This window comes from Psittacula echo (genome assembly GCF_963264785.1).
Source record: "Psittacula echo genome assembly, chromosome: 9".
Classification (NCBI taxonomy): domain Eukaryota; kingdom Metazoa; phylum Chordata; class Aves; order Psittaciformes; family Psittacidae; genus Psittacula; species Psittacula echo.
Window position 1 is genome coordinate 15,775,441 of NC_137745.1, and position 17,749 is coordinate 15,793,189.

General features: G+C 35.1%; 1 protein-coding gene across 1 annotated transcript in view; it reads right to left on the reverse strand.

Moving 5' to 3' along the window:
* Window positions 1-17,749, reverse strand: part of CACNA2D3 (calcium voltage-gated channel auxiliary subunit alpha2delta 3) — a gene marked incomplete at its 5' end in the record, with an annotated part of 460,819 nt that overhangs the window by 21,830 nt on the left and 421,240 nt on the right. Inside the window, 4 exons of the mRNA XM_080625495.1 lie at window positions 1,309-1,364; window positions 2,964-3,016; window positions 7,535-7,610; window positions 16,674-16,744. Coding sequence (XP_080481621.1) covers window positions 1,309-1,364; window positions 2,964-3,016; window positions 7,535-7,610; window positions 16,674-16,744 — 256 coding nt within the window. The remainder of the gene's footprint in view (window positions 1-1,308; window positions 1,365-2,963; window positions 3,017-7,534; window positions 7,611-16,673; window positions 16,745-17,749) is intronic.

A 17,749-nucleotide genomic window follows, 5' to 3' on the forward strand; every position in this document is an offset into this window, starting at 1 on the left:
GAAGCCCTAATTGTGTATGTGCATCCAACCTAAATCGGGCTCATTGTTCACGTGACAGAAAAACTGGCTTCAGTGTTGCAATGCAGTGTACAGTTTACATCAGTGTAAGAAAGGCTATATTAAGTTCATGCACCTACATTTCCAGAAAGCTCTTATCTTCACCTCCAGCAGACACCCATCTCAGTCTCCCTTTCTCCCTACACAGCATTTACAACAGGATAGGCAGCAGCTTGACATGTTCTTTGCCATTTACTGCCATACTTTTTGATTGCTCCAGGATAGATTTTTCTTCTAGAATTGCTCCAGCATCTTATTACTACAGGGAATACTGGAATATTCCAGGGCATTATTATGTTCAATTTTCCTGATATCTGAACTTCAGACAGGATATTATTTTGGCATAAAGGCAGCCTATTATACAGGAAACGCAAATATAAACTAAAGCTTAAAGTAGCAATTTTATCTCCTGTTTTGCTAAGGAATATGCAAATCTGCAAATATGAGGCTGAAGAATTCAGTTTAAGTCATTATACCAGTAAAAGGCATGCAGCATAATTTGCCTATGAAGTAGCCAATTGAACAGCACTGCTTTTGTAAATTAGCTTTTTACTTCTGAGCAACAATTCTGAAATGTCATGAAGTCTGCTAAAATATGAGACAGTTAACAATGAAATTTTCTAGTTCTTATGGGAACTTAAAATTTTATTTCAAATGAAGCCTTGCATTACTTAAAATTATCTTGAGTAAATTGAATTTTAATTCATCTAGATTTTATTAATTTTAAATGTCTATTTTGAACAGAATATTAAAACAGAATAGAGTTTTTAACCAGTCTTGTTTAAAATTAAAAGTGTTAAATTTACTATCTTAAGCCTTAAAGATTATTTTCTGTATGAAATTATATTGAGATGACCATGTTCCTGTTTGTTGAGACGGCATTTACCATCACAATACCTGCCCCCTCCCCATATTAGAGCAGCTCTAGAAAAAATTTTACTCATGAAGACTGTTTTGGAATGAAGGGAAATGGGTTTTAAAAAGATACTGCTTTAACTTCTCAATTATAGTAGTGTACTGTATTCCTGGACACAAGCACTCCGTGGTTATTCTTAGAAGTTCTTAATTTTCTTTTTGGAATTTTGTTTTGGGAAACATTAACAAAGTAGAGGATGCTGACGTGGGAGACAAACAATTGTTATCAGATGTCTATTATTTAATCTAAAACATTTTAAGTACATCTGAATTTCAAAAATCCAATTTAATCTAGAAAATTCGTCCATTATAGCCAGGAGGAAAAATTTGACTTACCTTTTGCTGTTAGGTCAGAGTGCCACCAACTGCATAGATTAAATTCCACAAGGAATCTAGAGAAATTATTACAGTTTTCATATTACCCCACAGAATGTTTTCAGCACACTAAACTGGCAGTAGTTCGATACCATTAATCCTATTTTAAATAAAAGGTAGCACAGAACTGAAATTCATGTTATTAACATAACTCTGGGGTCATTCGTTACTGCTATTCTCATATTTTCACTCGGTTGTATTTTACCACTGAGAATTTATTCTGAAATTAACCCCATCAATAAATCATAGATTTACCTGTTATTAGTTGAAATTATTGATCTTATTTGAAGTGTCCATTAAAATTTGCAATACATGGCAGCTTACAGTAGTTTTACTATTGAACATTATTAAACATTATTCCTTCATTATGCATGTATTTTGAGCCTAGTAAAAAGCCATAAGTTTATAACTGTCCTGGCTAAAGTACAGGAGTACACAAAAAATAATTTCTTACATGAATTCTGGAACTAAAGTAATAAAATTATTTTATTTCTAGAAGCAGAAAAGATTGGTTAACCAGCATCTAATAAACTCTAACTAGACATGTAGAAAATGCATTTTCTCTCTAAATTATACTATTATTTACTTTGAAGAATGGACTGAAATGTGTCAGTCTATCAGTAATTGCAAGTGTAAAGAATGTGAAACCAACATCCAGTTTATCATATGGACATGAAACTACAGTACTTATAGGCACAAAAAGTTTCTCTAAATGTTTGAAGTTGTGATATGCTAGCATTAAAGTCTGATTTTAACACGATTTCTTTGCCTGACATTTAAACTTTGAAACCTGCTTTTAAGATCAATATCTGCCCTTTAGCAATAGCTGTTCAGTTAATTCTCCTTAACTCCTACTTCAAACTTGATGAAAGCTCACACAATTTACAATTAAAACAATTCAACTACATGAAGGAAAAAAGGTTCTATTTCAATCAAGATAAAATTCACTTAAATCTGCAACTTTGCTCTCCAATAAGAATTGTAATAAACATACAGGTTAATAACACATGATAAATTTTAAGGTTTCTTTTTCTCCATATAATATTTCCCTGTGAATTCTCAGGCAATCTCTCTTAAAGGAAATGCTTATTGCATATTAACTGGAAATGTTAGAAGAATTAGGCAACGTAAAAAAATTCAGTAACATCCATAGTACACCTTATCTGGCATACGCTGTAAAAGGTATATCTTACAGAATTTCATGAAGTAACACACAAAACAGTGAATCACTCTAAGAGTTTGCTATACCGACAACAGCCCACCCAAGCAGCACTAAAAACAGCCAGACATTTATGTAAAATTTAACTGTAACCACGATAATAAATTGGGTTTGTATATTGCAATCTGCTATACTAAGCAAAGACATACGAATATAAGTGAAGACCATTAATAATAACGTAATAGAAGTGCAACTGTGCACTCATATAGCCAAAATTTTCTCAGATTTTAACAGTGCAAAATTAGAAAGCAAAAATTGACAATATCACCATACTTAAAATCATATAATAAAAGCAGCACAATGTATGTAAAAGGCAAAAAGTACAAATATTAAGTATGCAAAAAATAAATATTCAGTAATTCATACAAATATTAAGTTCTTCATAAAGTTTACTTACAAGACAAGCTCAGTCATAATCCATTTTACTGCAGCAAAGAAGGCATTATAAGGCTGAAGAGAAGCAACTCATTTAATAAAGAGGCAAAACATGCTGTATTTATATCTTAACTGAATGCTTCATGTAAAGAAAATGCTATGGATATTCTAATGCATGGGTAGCATGAGAAAGAGCAATAAATTTTCTTATGAAGAAACAAACATTATTATATTAAATATTAAAGTATATAATAATGAAATTTCCCTTTAAGGTGGTTGGTCACATATACAGTCAGAAAAGGAAAGTTTTGAAAATGACTCTTAAATCTTTAACCTCTAGGGGTTCCTATTTCCCAGGCTATTGCTGGAGGAACAGCTCTGGTAGATAATATGAGCTTTTCTTTTGCTGCAATTCAAAGGCTTGCCTCTCTATAATGTAAATCTTTATTCATTACTTCAGTCTAATTAGGCTAGAAAAGCCTCTGAAGTTTGAATATACCTAAATGAAGTTATATGTGTCATATTGAAGGCTCATTGTAAGCACATTAAGTAGTTTTTAAGATTCTTCCCACCTCCCTTGATTTTGCTGGATCATAAGAACTATACAAACACTTTGAAAATCCTGTTTACTGTACTACAGATTTAGAATATTTTATTTTTGAAAAGAATACCAATAGAATCATTCATTTATGAAAGAATCTCAGGCAGAAAAGACAGTTTCCAGAAATCTTTGTCCCACATATTCGTGTTAGGATCTCCTAGCTGCATAACATTTTGCAGTCTTTATACATTCCCTATTGAGTATTTTAGCATGTGTAAGGAGTCATATTGACTAACAGAACTACTCACATACCTAAAGTCACGCGTAACTGTCCTGAATCAGCACCTTACTGAAGCAGTGATATTTTTCACAGCAGTAACTGGGCATTTGAACTTTTCAGATGCCACAAAAAGTATTTCTGCACAGGGCTGATAACTCACACAGCAATGAGCCAGTATCAGTCTGTGTCATTAAAGGCTGGAATAGCAAGCCAGCAGAGCATAATGCCTGAGACAGTAAAGGTTTCCACCTATTAAGGACTGTCTTACAGGAAAAGATAAAAAGCTACAAGTCTTTCCCAGTGATGAAAAGAAAACAAAATTTCAGCCTGTGGGACATCTTATTTATTTTCATTCCAAATCATAAAGTCTGAAAGTTCACACCCAAGTAATTAACTTTGTACATACTTTTTTTTAGTCATAGTGCCAAATTGTTTAGTGTTAAATAATATATATTATTACTTATGGATAATACATAATAAAAATATACTATGTATTATAAAATTATTTTAATATGAGAACTAAACAAAATTTTTTAAACTCAATATGTCTGAAAAATCTCAACAATATGAATAGAAAAAGAATTTGTTTTGAAATTTTAGGGGTAAAACATTTCATTACATTGATATAAAAGCATTCTTATGAAATGTGATTTTACTAAGACAGCCTTTTCCACTTCAAAGACTATTCCTTCAAAAACTGTAGTTTTATTCTTTCTATGTATTGAAACCACCACTGAGAGCCAAAGGAATTTAGCTGGGTGACTATGGCACCTATGCATTTGCCACAAAGTGGTTCTTTGGAGAGTTATCTAGGACTTCAACAAATTAAGAGAATGTGAAAATAACGAGGTATCTGGATACCTGTACTGGTAAAAAAGGGACCAAGTGATCTGTAACTCTAATCCTACCCTGATTTTTTTTTTACTTCTTCAGCCTAAAAATCTGTGATAGAACGAGGGGTCCAGCCCTGACACCTGCTTTCCATGATATTAGCAGAATGTTATGGTAGATCCTGTAGTAGTCATAGATCCTTTATATGCCTATGGTCCACCGCTATGCTGTTTCAAGTATGACCTTTTTTAAGAGTCTCAGTCTTGTCTGTATATTTATTCCTGTAAAGACATCATTCAAAAAAGGATAAATATTTATCTAAACTAAATAACTTAATTTATATATAAAAAACCTGGGCATAAAACCAGCAAAAAAAAATACTTCTGAGGAATCTAGTCTAACCAGTTTTAATGCTTTTTTTTTTTTTAATATACTTTCTCTGTAATCATAGTTATTAGAAGTAACTGAATGAACAGGGCAATAATAAAATAACCAAAGCTCTGCTCATCTTTCATGTTGAACATCACAAAAAACTCACTGAGGTTTAAGGACAAGTTTGGCTATCTTTAAAAAAACAAAGAACATGCTCGCTATGTCTCAGCATATCCCACAACAGTTCTGCCGAGTTTCTTCCTCTATGAACAGGGCCTGAACAAAAATCGGAATAGCAAAAATCTCTTGGATTAAAGCCCACTTGTGAGAGAAATACTTCAGATCTACAGCTAGGTGTTTAAGCAAGCTAAACTGAAGCCCCAAGCTTTGGGATGAAGGTTGCTGCTGAGAGTTGTAATATATTTCAAATTTTTTCATGTGAAGAATGGGGTTGATTGAAGAATAGGGTTGTAAATAAGTAACCTCAAGAATGTTAGGCTTTGTTAGGCACTATAGAGAAAATTACTAAGATAAGCTTTGCCAGAACCACCTGGTGGTTACTGATATGACAACAATCCTAAAACAAAGTGATGAAGAAATAACCACCGGGGGTCCGAAAGCCCACTACTACATTTTTGTATGCATACAGAAGGCATTCTCTAAAAAGTATGATGTAATGTATGTAATCTAATGAATATGCATGTTTAATGACAATATAATCACAGCCTGGTTGATGCCTGGCAGAGGCACACTTGGAGGAGCTGTGTCTCCCGGTGCCGCAATAAAGAATACCTGCTTGTCAACATAAAACCTTGTTGGCGAGTTCCTGGAGTTTTCTCTGAATCACATGCAAATGTAATTCACAGCATCCTGTTCTATTTCCCTGACAATTTAAGTGTCATTGCACAGCCTGATTCTTGTTATCATGTCAAGATAATTTTTTTTCAGATTCAGCCTTTTGCAGATAGCAGACTGATGAATGCAAATTGAAATTTGCAGGCATTTGAAAAACAGTAATGTAAACATGTAAATTAACACATCCCAAAATGCATATGCTTATTAAGCCATAGAATTTATATGCATTTTTTAAAAGTTGCCAGAACTTTGAGATTTAGTCACCAGTTTAACTATATGTAGGCTTTTTTTTTTCCTAGCTAGATTCCTGTGCATTTAAAAATACTATCAGATAACTTTCCAGGCTGGTAAAATTGCTAGAGTGTTTTGCTGCTGTTTTTACATGAGATTTTTTCATGCTAATACTGTCATATACTTGTTAAAATGGTTCTTTATTAGTACTCAAAACCCATACTTTATCTAACACCTTATCAGTTCTGATAGATTACTGCAGTGATTAGTAAAACATACACATGTTTATAAAATACCCTAGGGGTTATTACCTAGATATATGATTTAGCAACAAGGAAGCGTAGCCCCTTGCAAGACCCAGCTTGACTCTAATCAGGCCCTGTCGAGGGACAGGGTTTGTATTCAGATCTGGTTGCAAGACAAGGGTTAAATACACTGAAATTTTACTTTAAAAAGAATCTTTAAATACTCTGTGTGTGTGTGTGTGGAAATGTATTAAAATCACTGACTTACATGCCTTGACAATGAACAATTCCTTTTCATAAAAAACCCCAATCAAGCAAATAAACCACCGACTTTTAATTTCAGTAGATCTTGCCCCTCTACTCTGCTCTCGTGAGACCTCACTTGGAGTAGTGTGTGCAGTTCTGGTGTCCTCAACATAAAAACTGTTGGAACAAGTCCAGAGGAGGGCCACGAGGATGATCAGGGGAGTGGAGCACCTCCCGTATGAAGACAGGCTGAGAAAGTTGGGGCTGTTCAGCCCTCATAGCAGCCTTCCAGTATCTGAAGGGGGCCTACAAGGATGCTGGGGAGGGACTATTCATCAGGGACTGTAGTGACAGGACAAGGGGTAACAGGTTCAAACTTAAACGGGGGAAGTTTAGATTGGATATAAGGAAGAAATTCTTTACTGAGAGGGTGGTGAGGCACTGGAATGAGTTGCCCAGGGAGGTTGTGAATGCTCCATCCTTGGCAGTGTTCAAGGCCAGATTAGATGAGACCTTGGGTGGCATGGTTTAGTGTGAGGTGTCCCTGCCCATGGTAAGGTGGTTGGAAACAGATGATCTTAAGGTCCCTTCCAACCCTAACTGTTCTATGATTCTATGTTTCTATGATTCTATGTTTCTGCAGGCACGCATGTGTTTATATACAGAAAAGGCATATGTGATTCCAGTCCCCCAAACAAAGACAATTTATCACCAAATTCTGAAGTCCTAAGAAGGAGGATTCATATAGTGCAAAGAACATTCTGACAGAACTTCAGAAATGGTGGCTTAGGATTAAAAATGACTGTGTAAGTATTTGAACTTGAAAATGCCTAACACTTTGCATTTGTTTATAATGAAGCATTCCTTAAATGAATGAGGATAAACACAAGAGCTGTAAGCATTTCAAATCAAAATAATGGGCTTACAATGGCCATGAGATATTTTCTTTGATGATTGCATGGAAAGGTGCTCAGAAAATTTACTATACTTACGTCCAGTAAGCTATGGGCACTGTCGCTACTCTCTTTGTTTGTTCTACACATGGCTTGGTAGTCATAAAGTGTAATTCTACAGAGAAGAACAGAAAACTGCTTGACTAAAAGAAGAAAACATAGTGGAATAAAAATGATGATATGGAACAGTCTGCCCACAAAGCAGACAGGAAAATAAAAATTGTAAGAGCAGCAGGGAAAAGAGGGAAAGGGATCATTAAAATACAAGTTACACAAAGGAGAACAAAAGTAAGAAACACTGTGAAAACTCTGTACGGATTTTATCAGACTACAGAACAAAGCAAAAACATAACTGGGAGAAACCAGGGAAGATACACATACAGTGTAATGCACAATGATATAAACAATGGAGGAGGAGAATACACATTCAACATGATGCTTAGACAATTGATTCTGGACTAAGATCAGCACATTTAGCCCCAGAAAATGAATATGTATGTGAAGGACTTCTCACAACAAACCACTCTTGAACTCCAATAAAAGCAGAAAGACACTTCTACAGTTCCAACATCTCAGTGCACAACTGATTTGGAAAAACATGGTTTTGCTTCCAAGGCAGGAATTTCCTTGGAAGCAATTTCAGTGTATTCACAGTACAGATAATTGAAGCAGGATAGGTTTACTTTTCCTTTTCATGAGGGCAAAATATTCCATGTCAGGTACCTGCTGTAATCAGAATTTGCTAGAAGCCTCCTCAGATGCATAGTAAATGGGGAAATTTCTTTCTGCTTGTGATTTTAGTCATCATTGATACACTTCAGAGATCTAAATGTAAAATCCAGAACTCAAAGACAGCATATAGAATTGTGATTATTTCCCTAAATCTGTCTATAGAACAATTATTAACTATATCCATCCACATAAAAAAATTTAAAATCTATAGCAGATGTAATGAATTTTTAGCTAAGTTGCAACAAATGTAAATATATAAAAGTCACTAGTATTATTTCAACATATCCATTTGACTTTTGCATCAGCAGAGTGGCAAAGGAACACAACTGGACATAGATGGTTAAAAGATGTGAGATGGGACTTGATGTTTGGCAACGTGTGCCTTGTTTCTAAGTGAAGAGGAAAGGAGAGCACACAAATTGGGCTACATAAAGGATGTCACGAAAGCTGCCAAAACCAGGTCATGAAATGCATCAGCATCACCATGAGGCATTCTGCACTGCATGCCATAAAACGTTGCAACCTGTACCAATAAAACATAATCCATTGTGGTAGAAACTGTATATATTTTTTCTGATCTAATTTTGTGACAGCAACCATCACTAAAAGCTTATTATGCCTATATTTTCCTTTTGGCTTACAGGCAAAATATCTAATACATTGGAACTCGCAGCTTCAACTAAACATTTAGTACATGGTCATACTGCTTACATTATTAATTTTATCTTACATTCAGAATAGAAATGGCTAGGAAGCCATTGTTTTGTGGACTGGCAGAGAGAGGCACATGGTAGACAAACGCATAACTAGAGACCTAAACATGGGTGTAAGTTGAACACTGACCATACTTGGCAGAATCACGCCCACAGCCAGATCCGCGCACACAGATCTGCCAAGACAAACAGAGCAGTACATGGTGTAAGCCGTGCTGCCTGTGTGGCATCCAGTAATACACCACTTTCCCTAGCTTATTTTTTCCTTTTTTCCCCCGTTTACCATGGTCAGAATCCAACCCCTGTAAGGTAATCACTACGGCTCAGCTTTTCCAGTCTCGGTTGGCTTGATTATTTTATTCCTCTAGATCCCAAGACTGTGTTGCATGCCCACTTAGACCTCCTAGTGATGGTGGCAAATGATAAGTGAACAGTCAAAGGCAGTTTACAAATGTTAATGTGCTCTCTGCAAAGCAGTCAAGGAATTCTATAAGGATGAAATGGTCCTATCCTGCTTCATTCAGTATGTAGTGTTGCAAGTAAAATAGCATTCAGTTTTTCTTTATTATTTGTAAATAATTTTCAATATAGTAAGTTTGGTGACCGTTTGGTGTTTGAAAGTGCAATCATTTTTTCGACTTTCAATTTCATATAGCAAAACTGCTTGATTAATCTGTGGACTTCAATATTATGCTAAGAAGTGTCAATCAAATCCTACTATAATGTGCCATGTAGAGCATCTATGATAAATTGAACTTCACTTCAAATATTGGAAAAAGCCTTCCCCCCCAATGTTTGTACTCATATTACATTTCTTCTGTAATTGTTACACTGTAATAGATGTAATAGATGCCTTGAGAAAAAAAAGTCATTAAAAGATTGAAGATAATCAGACAAATAATCAGAAATATAATATTGTACTCTGACATGTTAGATCATATTTCTTGCAGATTTTTATATCATAGGGAGTATACAACAATCTAATAGTGTATTATGAGCAAAAGTAACACAATATAAAATATACATAAAAATAATAATATTAAATTATGTATAGTTAAAAAACTTTCATTTAACAAGTAAAGAAATGCTAAACTTTAGAGTGATGGCAGAAGGGAAAAGTTGCAATAAACCCCCTTCAAATTCACTGGGAATACTGCAAAATTATTGTTTGGAAATTCTTGAATACTACTGTGGATGAAATTACAGTGGGTTTAGTTTTCGAAAGTATATTTGAAGTGTTTCCAGCATGAAAATTCTGGTTCAGGAACAAACTAGAAAACAGATAATGTGTCCAGGTTAAAAAAAAACACTAGAGGAGCAAATCCTTAGAAGGTACATGGTAGACAGATCACTCAACAAAAGCATGGAATGAGTTTTGGTTTTTGAACAATGCATTTCCATCTCAGTAACTTTCAAAATGAGCAGGTTCAACACTTATCTGAAAGTTTCTAAAGATGTTTCCAACAACTATAATGCAGGATGTGCAAAATATACAAGCAAAAGCATTACTGCAAAATGATCTTAAAAGACCTGCTTCTTCTGTGCTAAAAAGAAATAGGAATTTTGCAGTACCCTTCAAAGATCTGTGGATGAAGCCCATAACCACACTGAAATCTGAACACTGCAGTATAGTGAATCAGTTCTGGGTTCTCTGTCACTAGGAATGATATTAAGGCTCAGTACAGAGGGATTCCAAGGCATTCACAAATTCAAATCCAGTTTTGTTTTGGTTGTTTTTTTTTTTCTTGCAAATGTAATAGGAAGGCAAGAGCTTTCCTGCCTTACCCCTTATAAAAGCAGTTACAGTATTTGTAGTCAAAATAGCAGCCCAAGACACTGTGGTGCTTCCTTGTTCAGTGTCATTTCCAGAGCATTATTTTATTACTAATATCTTTCTGTGACTTTAGAAAGTAAGCTTTCTTCTCACTCAGACAGAGCTAAATCAGTGTTGCAGAAAGGCAGGCTTCCAGATTACCTTTTCCAAAGTGATTATACTTCAGTTTTAAATAACTGTTTGCAGCTAACCATATCCTGTTCAATTGACTATAGTTAGTAAACATAACTTCCTGTTTCCCTGGATTTATTTTTAGTTCCATCTAGGTGCCTGAGTCCCTGCTATGTATTATGCACCTCACAGGAGAGCTTTGTTCTTGCTACAGATAACATGCTTGAGACTTTCTGACATCACCATGCAGTTAACTGCCCATATTTCCACACCCGGATGCTGAAGTCTACAGAGCAATTGTTTTCAACATCAGTCATAGGACAAACACAGACTATGTGCAATCATCTTTAACTAACAGAAAATAACTCACTTTTAACAAAAAATGTGAACCTCCATTGTATGCAACTTCAGGGGTCAAATACATTTTAGTGAAAACCTTTTGATTTTCAGTTTCCTGGTACAGTAAATTGCAATTTTTGTACTTGGCAATTTACTTAAAATTGAGTATGAATCTGGTTCAAGAAAATTAAATTTCTAAGATCCACCAGCAGCACAGGCTATATTAACAAATGTATTCTATTGCTTTCAGCTCGATTTTTCAGCCCATCTATGGGTTTCCACTTGATAGTGTAAAATTTCTTCACTGACTGGCAATTGTAACAGCTGAAAGATCTTCAATGCATAAAATTTCAAATGCTCTGTCACTGCTTTGCGATTTGGGGCTTTTCATGTAATGTGTAGGAATAATAAGCTTCTTACTATGGAAGTAAATGTCAAGTCCATAGAAAACAAGGAAGTGCTCCAAAGCATCATGCAAAGGAAGCCAATAATATAGAAAGCCCTAACTATTGATACTATGCTTTACTCAGTAGTCTATGTAAAAATTAATGGTGAATACAGCTCACTTGCAGTGGAAAAATGCTCATTAACTCAGACACAGTCTTTTCTGGCATTCTGGCAAGGAGGGGAAGGAAGGACAGTGTTGAATGGTATGAAGAATTAACTAGGTTCTAAAATATAGAGAGGGTTCTTGTAGGGAGGTAGCAGGACAGTGTAAGAAATCCCATACTGTTGCTGTTATGGCTCTCCTACCTTCATTGTCTGACAGATTAATAGGGTTCAGAAGCTGTCAGACTAATATCTTTCACCACCAAGAAAAAAAAATCAATGAAAAGCATAAAAATAAATTACAGCATTTTGACAAATAAAACATGTGTCATCACATATCTTTGCCCTTGCTGTTCAGCTATTCCCAATTGCCGAGGTGCTCCAAAGCATAACATGTATAAAACTACAACTCAACCTGTATTTCCAGCATACAGAATGACAACTCATTTAGATAGCACACATGCCTGGTTTTCTCCATAAGTGGGTAGAAAGATTCTCATATACTAGTACACTGCATTAAATTAGTTGTAATATTCACAGAAATATATCTCTAACAATGCAATATTTACAGAGATATAAACTCTAACAACTCTACAGAGATATAACCTCTAACTCAACAAAACTCAGCTTTAAGACCTTAATTTTAGACATCACATGGACAAAATATTAGCAGAAAACATACCACACAGCAGTGTGGGTTTTTCAGAGCACAGGTATCAGATGCACGTCTCATAAATGAAAGGAAAAGAAATAGATGTCAGAGCAGGGCTCTTCTTGTCAGTAATGATAAGAGGGAAGTTACAGATATTACTTGGTTCTTTTGTACCTACTTGTAAACCTATACTAGGCAGTCTGCTATATCATTGCCTTTCTGACAGCTATTTTGTTGATGAAAATGGAATGTCATTCTTCAGGGTGGTACAATCACATAGCATTCATTTAGAAATCATAGATTAAGGGTGCATACTTCCTTTGCAATGCACATGACAGCTAATACAGAAGATACGTATTGGAAACAGACTGCTTATTTTCCTACCTTGAATGGCTTCTGCCTACCCATCCAAAAAAATGCCTATTCACTTACCTGACTATGTTTTGTGGTATTTATGCCATAAACATAGAGGATATTTTCAGCATTTTTTTTCTTGTATTAAATAAAAAATCATTTAAGATAGGGATTGTTTTTTTAATAAGAACAGCTACATTGCAGAACTTCGACCACACAGTTGCATTTCTCCAATATTAAATATGCTAACTCCAATATGAATTGTTCCTGCAATCTATCACTGATCTTCTCCAAAGTATACATCGACATTCAGAAACATTGCCAAATTAATAGAAGGTCAAATGAATGACTGTAATAATCCACATGAAAATAACACAAATGTCAAATATAAATATCCGCTTAACACTTTCACAAAGAATTTATATCTTATTAAAATTTAAAAAATGCTTAAATAAGAAAGAGTGGCCTAAAGTAAAAAGAAAAATAACCTTCATTTGGAAGGCTGTACTGCCTCAGTCCTGTTGGAGAGCAACTTCTTGTTTTCATGGTTTGGCTTTAAGAATGTTCTGCTCTTTGCAAGTAACTTAGTAAAGAGTTCTGCATTTTTTTTATAATCCTACAACCTGGAGACAAAACACTTGCTAGTTTTTGCTTATATAGCAAGTCAAGACAGAGAGATGAAGTCTGCCTCTATGTACATGCATTTTGAGAACACAGGGACAGATTTGGACTGTACCATGCCATAGCATGGCATGGACAGCATGTGTTCTTCACTAAGAAACACAAGAATAAGTATGAACAGAGCAAGTAAAACTGAGAAACAAGAGAAGATCTCAAAGCAACAAGAACTTATTAGAGTGAGCTTCAGCATCTAGGAAAGCTGGAATTCAGGGGTACACCACTGCAGTCATATCCTGATAAATGGTTAAAAAGAATAGATTCTTCTTCACAGGCCAAGAGAATGCCGGGTGGAAACAGAACTGTTAAGAGGAAATTATGCTACTTCCATATAAGTCTTACGGAATTGCTTAGTTTTGAAAGTGTTTTGAAGTAAAGAGATTTAATTTTCTCTTACAAATTTATTAAATTCATTTCTTTGGGGATCTTATTGCTGTAATAGCCCTTAATTTTTCTAATGTTACTGTGGGGTTGTTAGGTTTTGGGTTTTTTAAAATTTTCATGCTTTGAGCAGTTGAATCCATTTTTTTTTCCGTGTTTTTATGTAAACAAAGTGTTGAGGAAATGAGGAAAATGTAAAGAAACTTTTTTCTAAGCTATGTGAAGCAGATACTTTTCCATAAACACATCCTAATTTATTTAATAATAAATTTAAATTATATTTAAATTATTTAACTAGGTGCAATATTCAGGGCATAAGATAAACATAATTTTGCTAAATGAAATCATAGAATATGTCACGTAGCGGTGGAGCACAGATATATTTTTTCTCTCTGAATATAAAACCTGTAAACTAAGAAAATATACATACATACATATGTACACATTATTCAAAAGAAGTACTGAGTTTAAAGAAATTGAGGAGGGAAGGAGGTATTTAAGTTCACTTTAAAAAATAAACAGCGAATACAAAAATTGAATTTCATCCTGCTGCAGGTTGAAAAGAAATATAGTCAGCAGCAAACAACCCCCTTTTGTTTGACACTTCCAGCTCAAACCTAAAGAGAACTTCTATATCCCTCCAAATTAGTGGTAGTTGAGAGACTGCACAAAGAGTTATTTCATTCCTTTTGTGGAAGGAGAGCCTGAAAACTGGCATGAATCAGTGAGGTGGTAGCACGTATCTGCAGTGCCACTCAGCTTACTGGTGTGAAAGAAAGAAGACCTTCTTTCCTCATGGTACTGGGGAATTCAGTAATAACTGCAGTGGAGATCAGGCACCATAGAACCTTCTACTTCTAAAATGAGCAAGACAAGGGGCACCTACTGGGCAGTAGATGACATATAAGAAGCAAATTGCAAAAAAGGATGGCTCTGGACATTATCAGAATGAAACGCTAACAAACAGACCTTGCTTTCTGATTTTGTCTCCATGGTAAGAGCAACAATGACAAGTATAATGCATGCAGCATCTGTATTGTGCTGTCAGGGAAATGGTACTGGTAATAGATTTGGCCACCAATAGATTAAACCAGTGCTTTTTTTATTTTCTTCTTATTCTATATAAAATAAGCTTTGGAAAAACTAAACAGAAGCTCACCTAAACAAATGAGTAATCTTAAAAATATGGAAAATGTGTCTCTTTTTCATGAGAGCCAGCAAAGATTTCTTCTTCATACTGCTGGAATAATTTTAAAGGTCTGATCTAGCAGAGCTCAATATTTTTTGTTGTTGCTGCTGCTGCACAGAGCTAGCTGCTGTACAGCAGGAAAAGCAGGTGGCTCATTTAGTGCAATTACACCACTCTGATTCTCTCCCATTTTTAACTGATTGGCAATGGCCAGTTTATTGTGTTTAAATAATCAGCTCATTGTGTTTACATTTTCTTTAGCATGCAGCTCAGTTGCACTGAGCTAGTGGCTTCATTATCTGTAACTCCCTTGGAGCTCAAGACCAGCAAAATCATAAGCCAATGATCCATGCCAAATTGGCAGCCATTGCAGTTTAGATGGAGTACTCAAGCCATGCAGTCTTTTGTTTTCTCAATTGTGCTGCCTACTACCATCGATTGTTCAGTGGATACTCTGTTTGAAATGCTTTGCTAGGCAGGACAAAACAAATTGGGATGAATTAAAGCATTGTCCCCTGATTTTGAGTGCATGTTTTTGTTTGCATTAAATGCTTCATCTCTTGTATAAACAGATCTTTTCATCATAGAAACCAGTCTATAAATATGTATTACTTCACTTCCTTCTACAGCATACATTAAGAATGCAGTGGTAAACATAAAAAAGGTTGCCACCCTTAGAAAACCAGAATTTGGTATGATTCAGTGAGTACTAGACCTTTCCATTTCAAGTCAGTTATTTACTGGGAGTGGTATCCAGTTATAACATGCAGAGGCAGCACAGAAAGCTTTCTGCCTTTAAGAGAGCTGGTTTACCAAGAAAGCATACAAACCACCTGGTTTGAGGGCCTCTGTATACATCCTTACATGAAATAATTTAATTCAGTGGTTGAAGGGATCAGTGATATGTCTGGGGTTTTTTTTAATACTAGAAATGCACAGGAAAAGAAAAGGGAAAAGTCTAGTACATACAGTCAGCACTTCTCTCATGTTATAAGAGAACAAAGGGGTAAGGAACAGTTCTTAGAACATGTGAAAGCCATGAAGACTCCAGTGTTGAGTTACAGGTTAAAGTTCTTTCTTACTTCCCCAGGATGTATAATTTATTTTAAAGGAGAACACATAAAATCACTATTAGTTTTTATTGTCATCATGATAATAAGACAAGGTCAATAGTCACAGCAATGTTCAAAGATGACTTAGCATGCAAATGAAAATGAATTACTGGCAGAACACTCTTTCCCCTTAACAGTAGGGCATATTGCACTGCCTAGTTTGAGCAATTTCCAACTTTTTACAGGTCAAAATGTTAATGTTACATCAGTGATTTGCTTTAGAGCCATTTAAAACTGTTCAGCAGTACATGTGGCCCAATCCCTTTTCCACTTGAGCACAGCAGGAAGAGGAGAGGCACACAGTTCTAGCATCATAGTCAAATAAACTCTTCTTTTAACAAGAAACTCACTGTAGGCTGTCTCCAATACTCTTAACACTGAATGTGAGTTACACTTGGATCATACGAAAAAGAGGTATAAATGAGAATCCAGTCGCACTGCCAGTCTTGGCTTTCTTTTGCATGACTTTGGGTTTGTTTTATTTCATCTTGTTACAACATTTTTTAAGAGATAGAAAGTTGAGTTAATTCTTACCTCTTAAATGAGCCCATTGTTAATAACTTGTTCATCACAGCCCCTTCAACCTCCCCAAAAAAGTAACCAGTCTGTAATGGGAAAATGCCAGAAATTACCAGAAGGGTAGATAAACGCAAAACAACATTGGATGCAATTTGAACTGGAATATTCTAAAATCTGACAAGAGTGGCTTTGACAGATACATAGATAGGTTTTCAGGACTACTGCTACATAAAAAAAATGAAGAGAACTTCACAGTCATGGCAAATTATACAGATTAGATTATTATCCCTGAGCAGATGTGAGAGCTTAAACAATATATTGAGGTACATTACATAACATCTAATATCAGAAATAAAAGCCATCCAAACCTAAAGCTTGTAAAGAATACACACTAATTTGATCATAAACCATTGTGATTAAAACGTTACTCAAAAAAGATATGAACAGGTTGTGAGAGGATTTCATAAACAGTCATTAAAAAGCATTGTTTATAATTCCTGCATGACCTGTTTAAGAAGCTGGAACAGTACATTTCATCAATCCTATAAATTTTAACTCCATTCAGAGTCATTTCATACTTAAAACCACTCAGTCTGATGAATTACTCATTTTGTCCTAGATATGGACTAATAAAAATAAATCTCTGTTGAGAAAATATTCATGTTATGAATTTGGTACATAATATGGAAGTGACTCCATCATCCTCAGCCATTCACATGACAGTGGAAAATCTTGCAGGTACAGCATTTTTCTAGTTTGGGAAGACATTTTTTATTTTAGAGCCTCAGTTCCCAGAAGGATTTGGTCTGTTCTCTGCATTGTTTAAAGGGAGAAATCCCACAATTTATGGGGGGGAAAGGGCACTACACTCTCAAATTGCACGGATTCCACAGGTTTTGTATGAACTAAACCCCAATTCCATTACAAGGAACTTAGCTGACCTCAAGTATGCACCTGGGAGTTTGCATGCAGAAAAGTTACAGCCCTAGCTGAAAAAAGGCATTCCTCCCTAAGAAGCATGTATTACCCTTTTTTTTTTAAAAAAAAAAAAAAAAAACAAAAAAAAAACAAAACACCTCAGGGGAAACTTG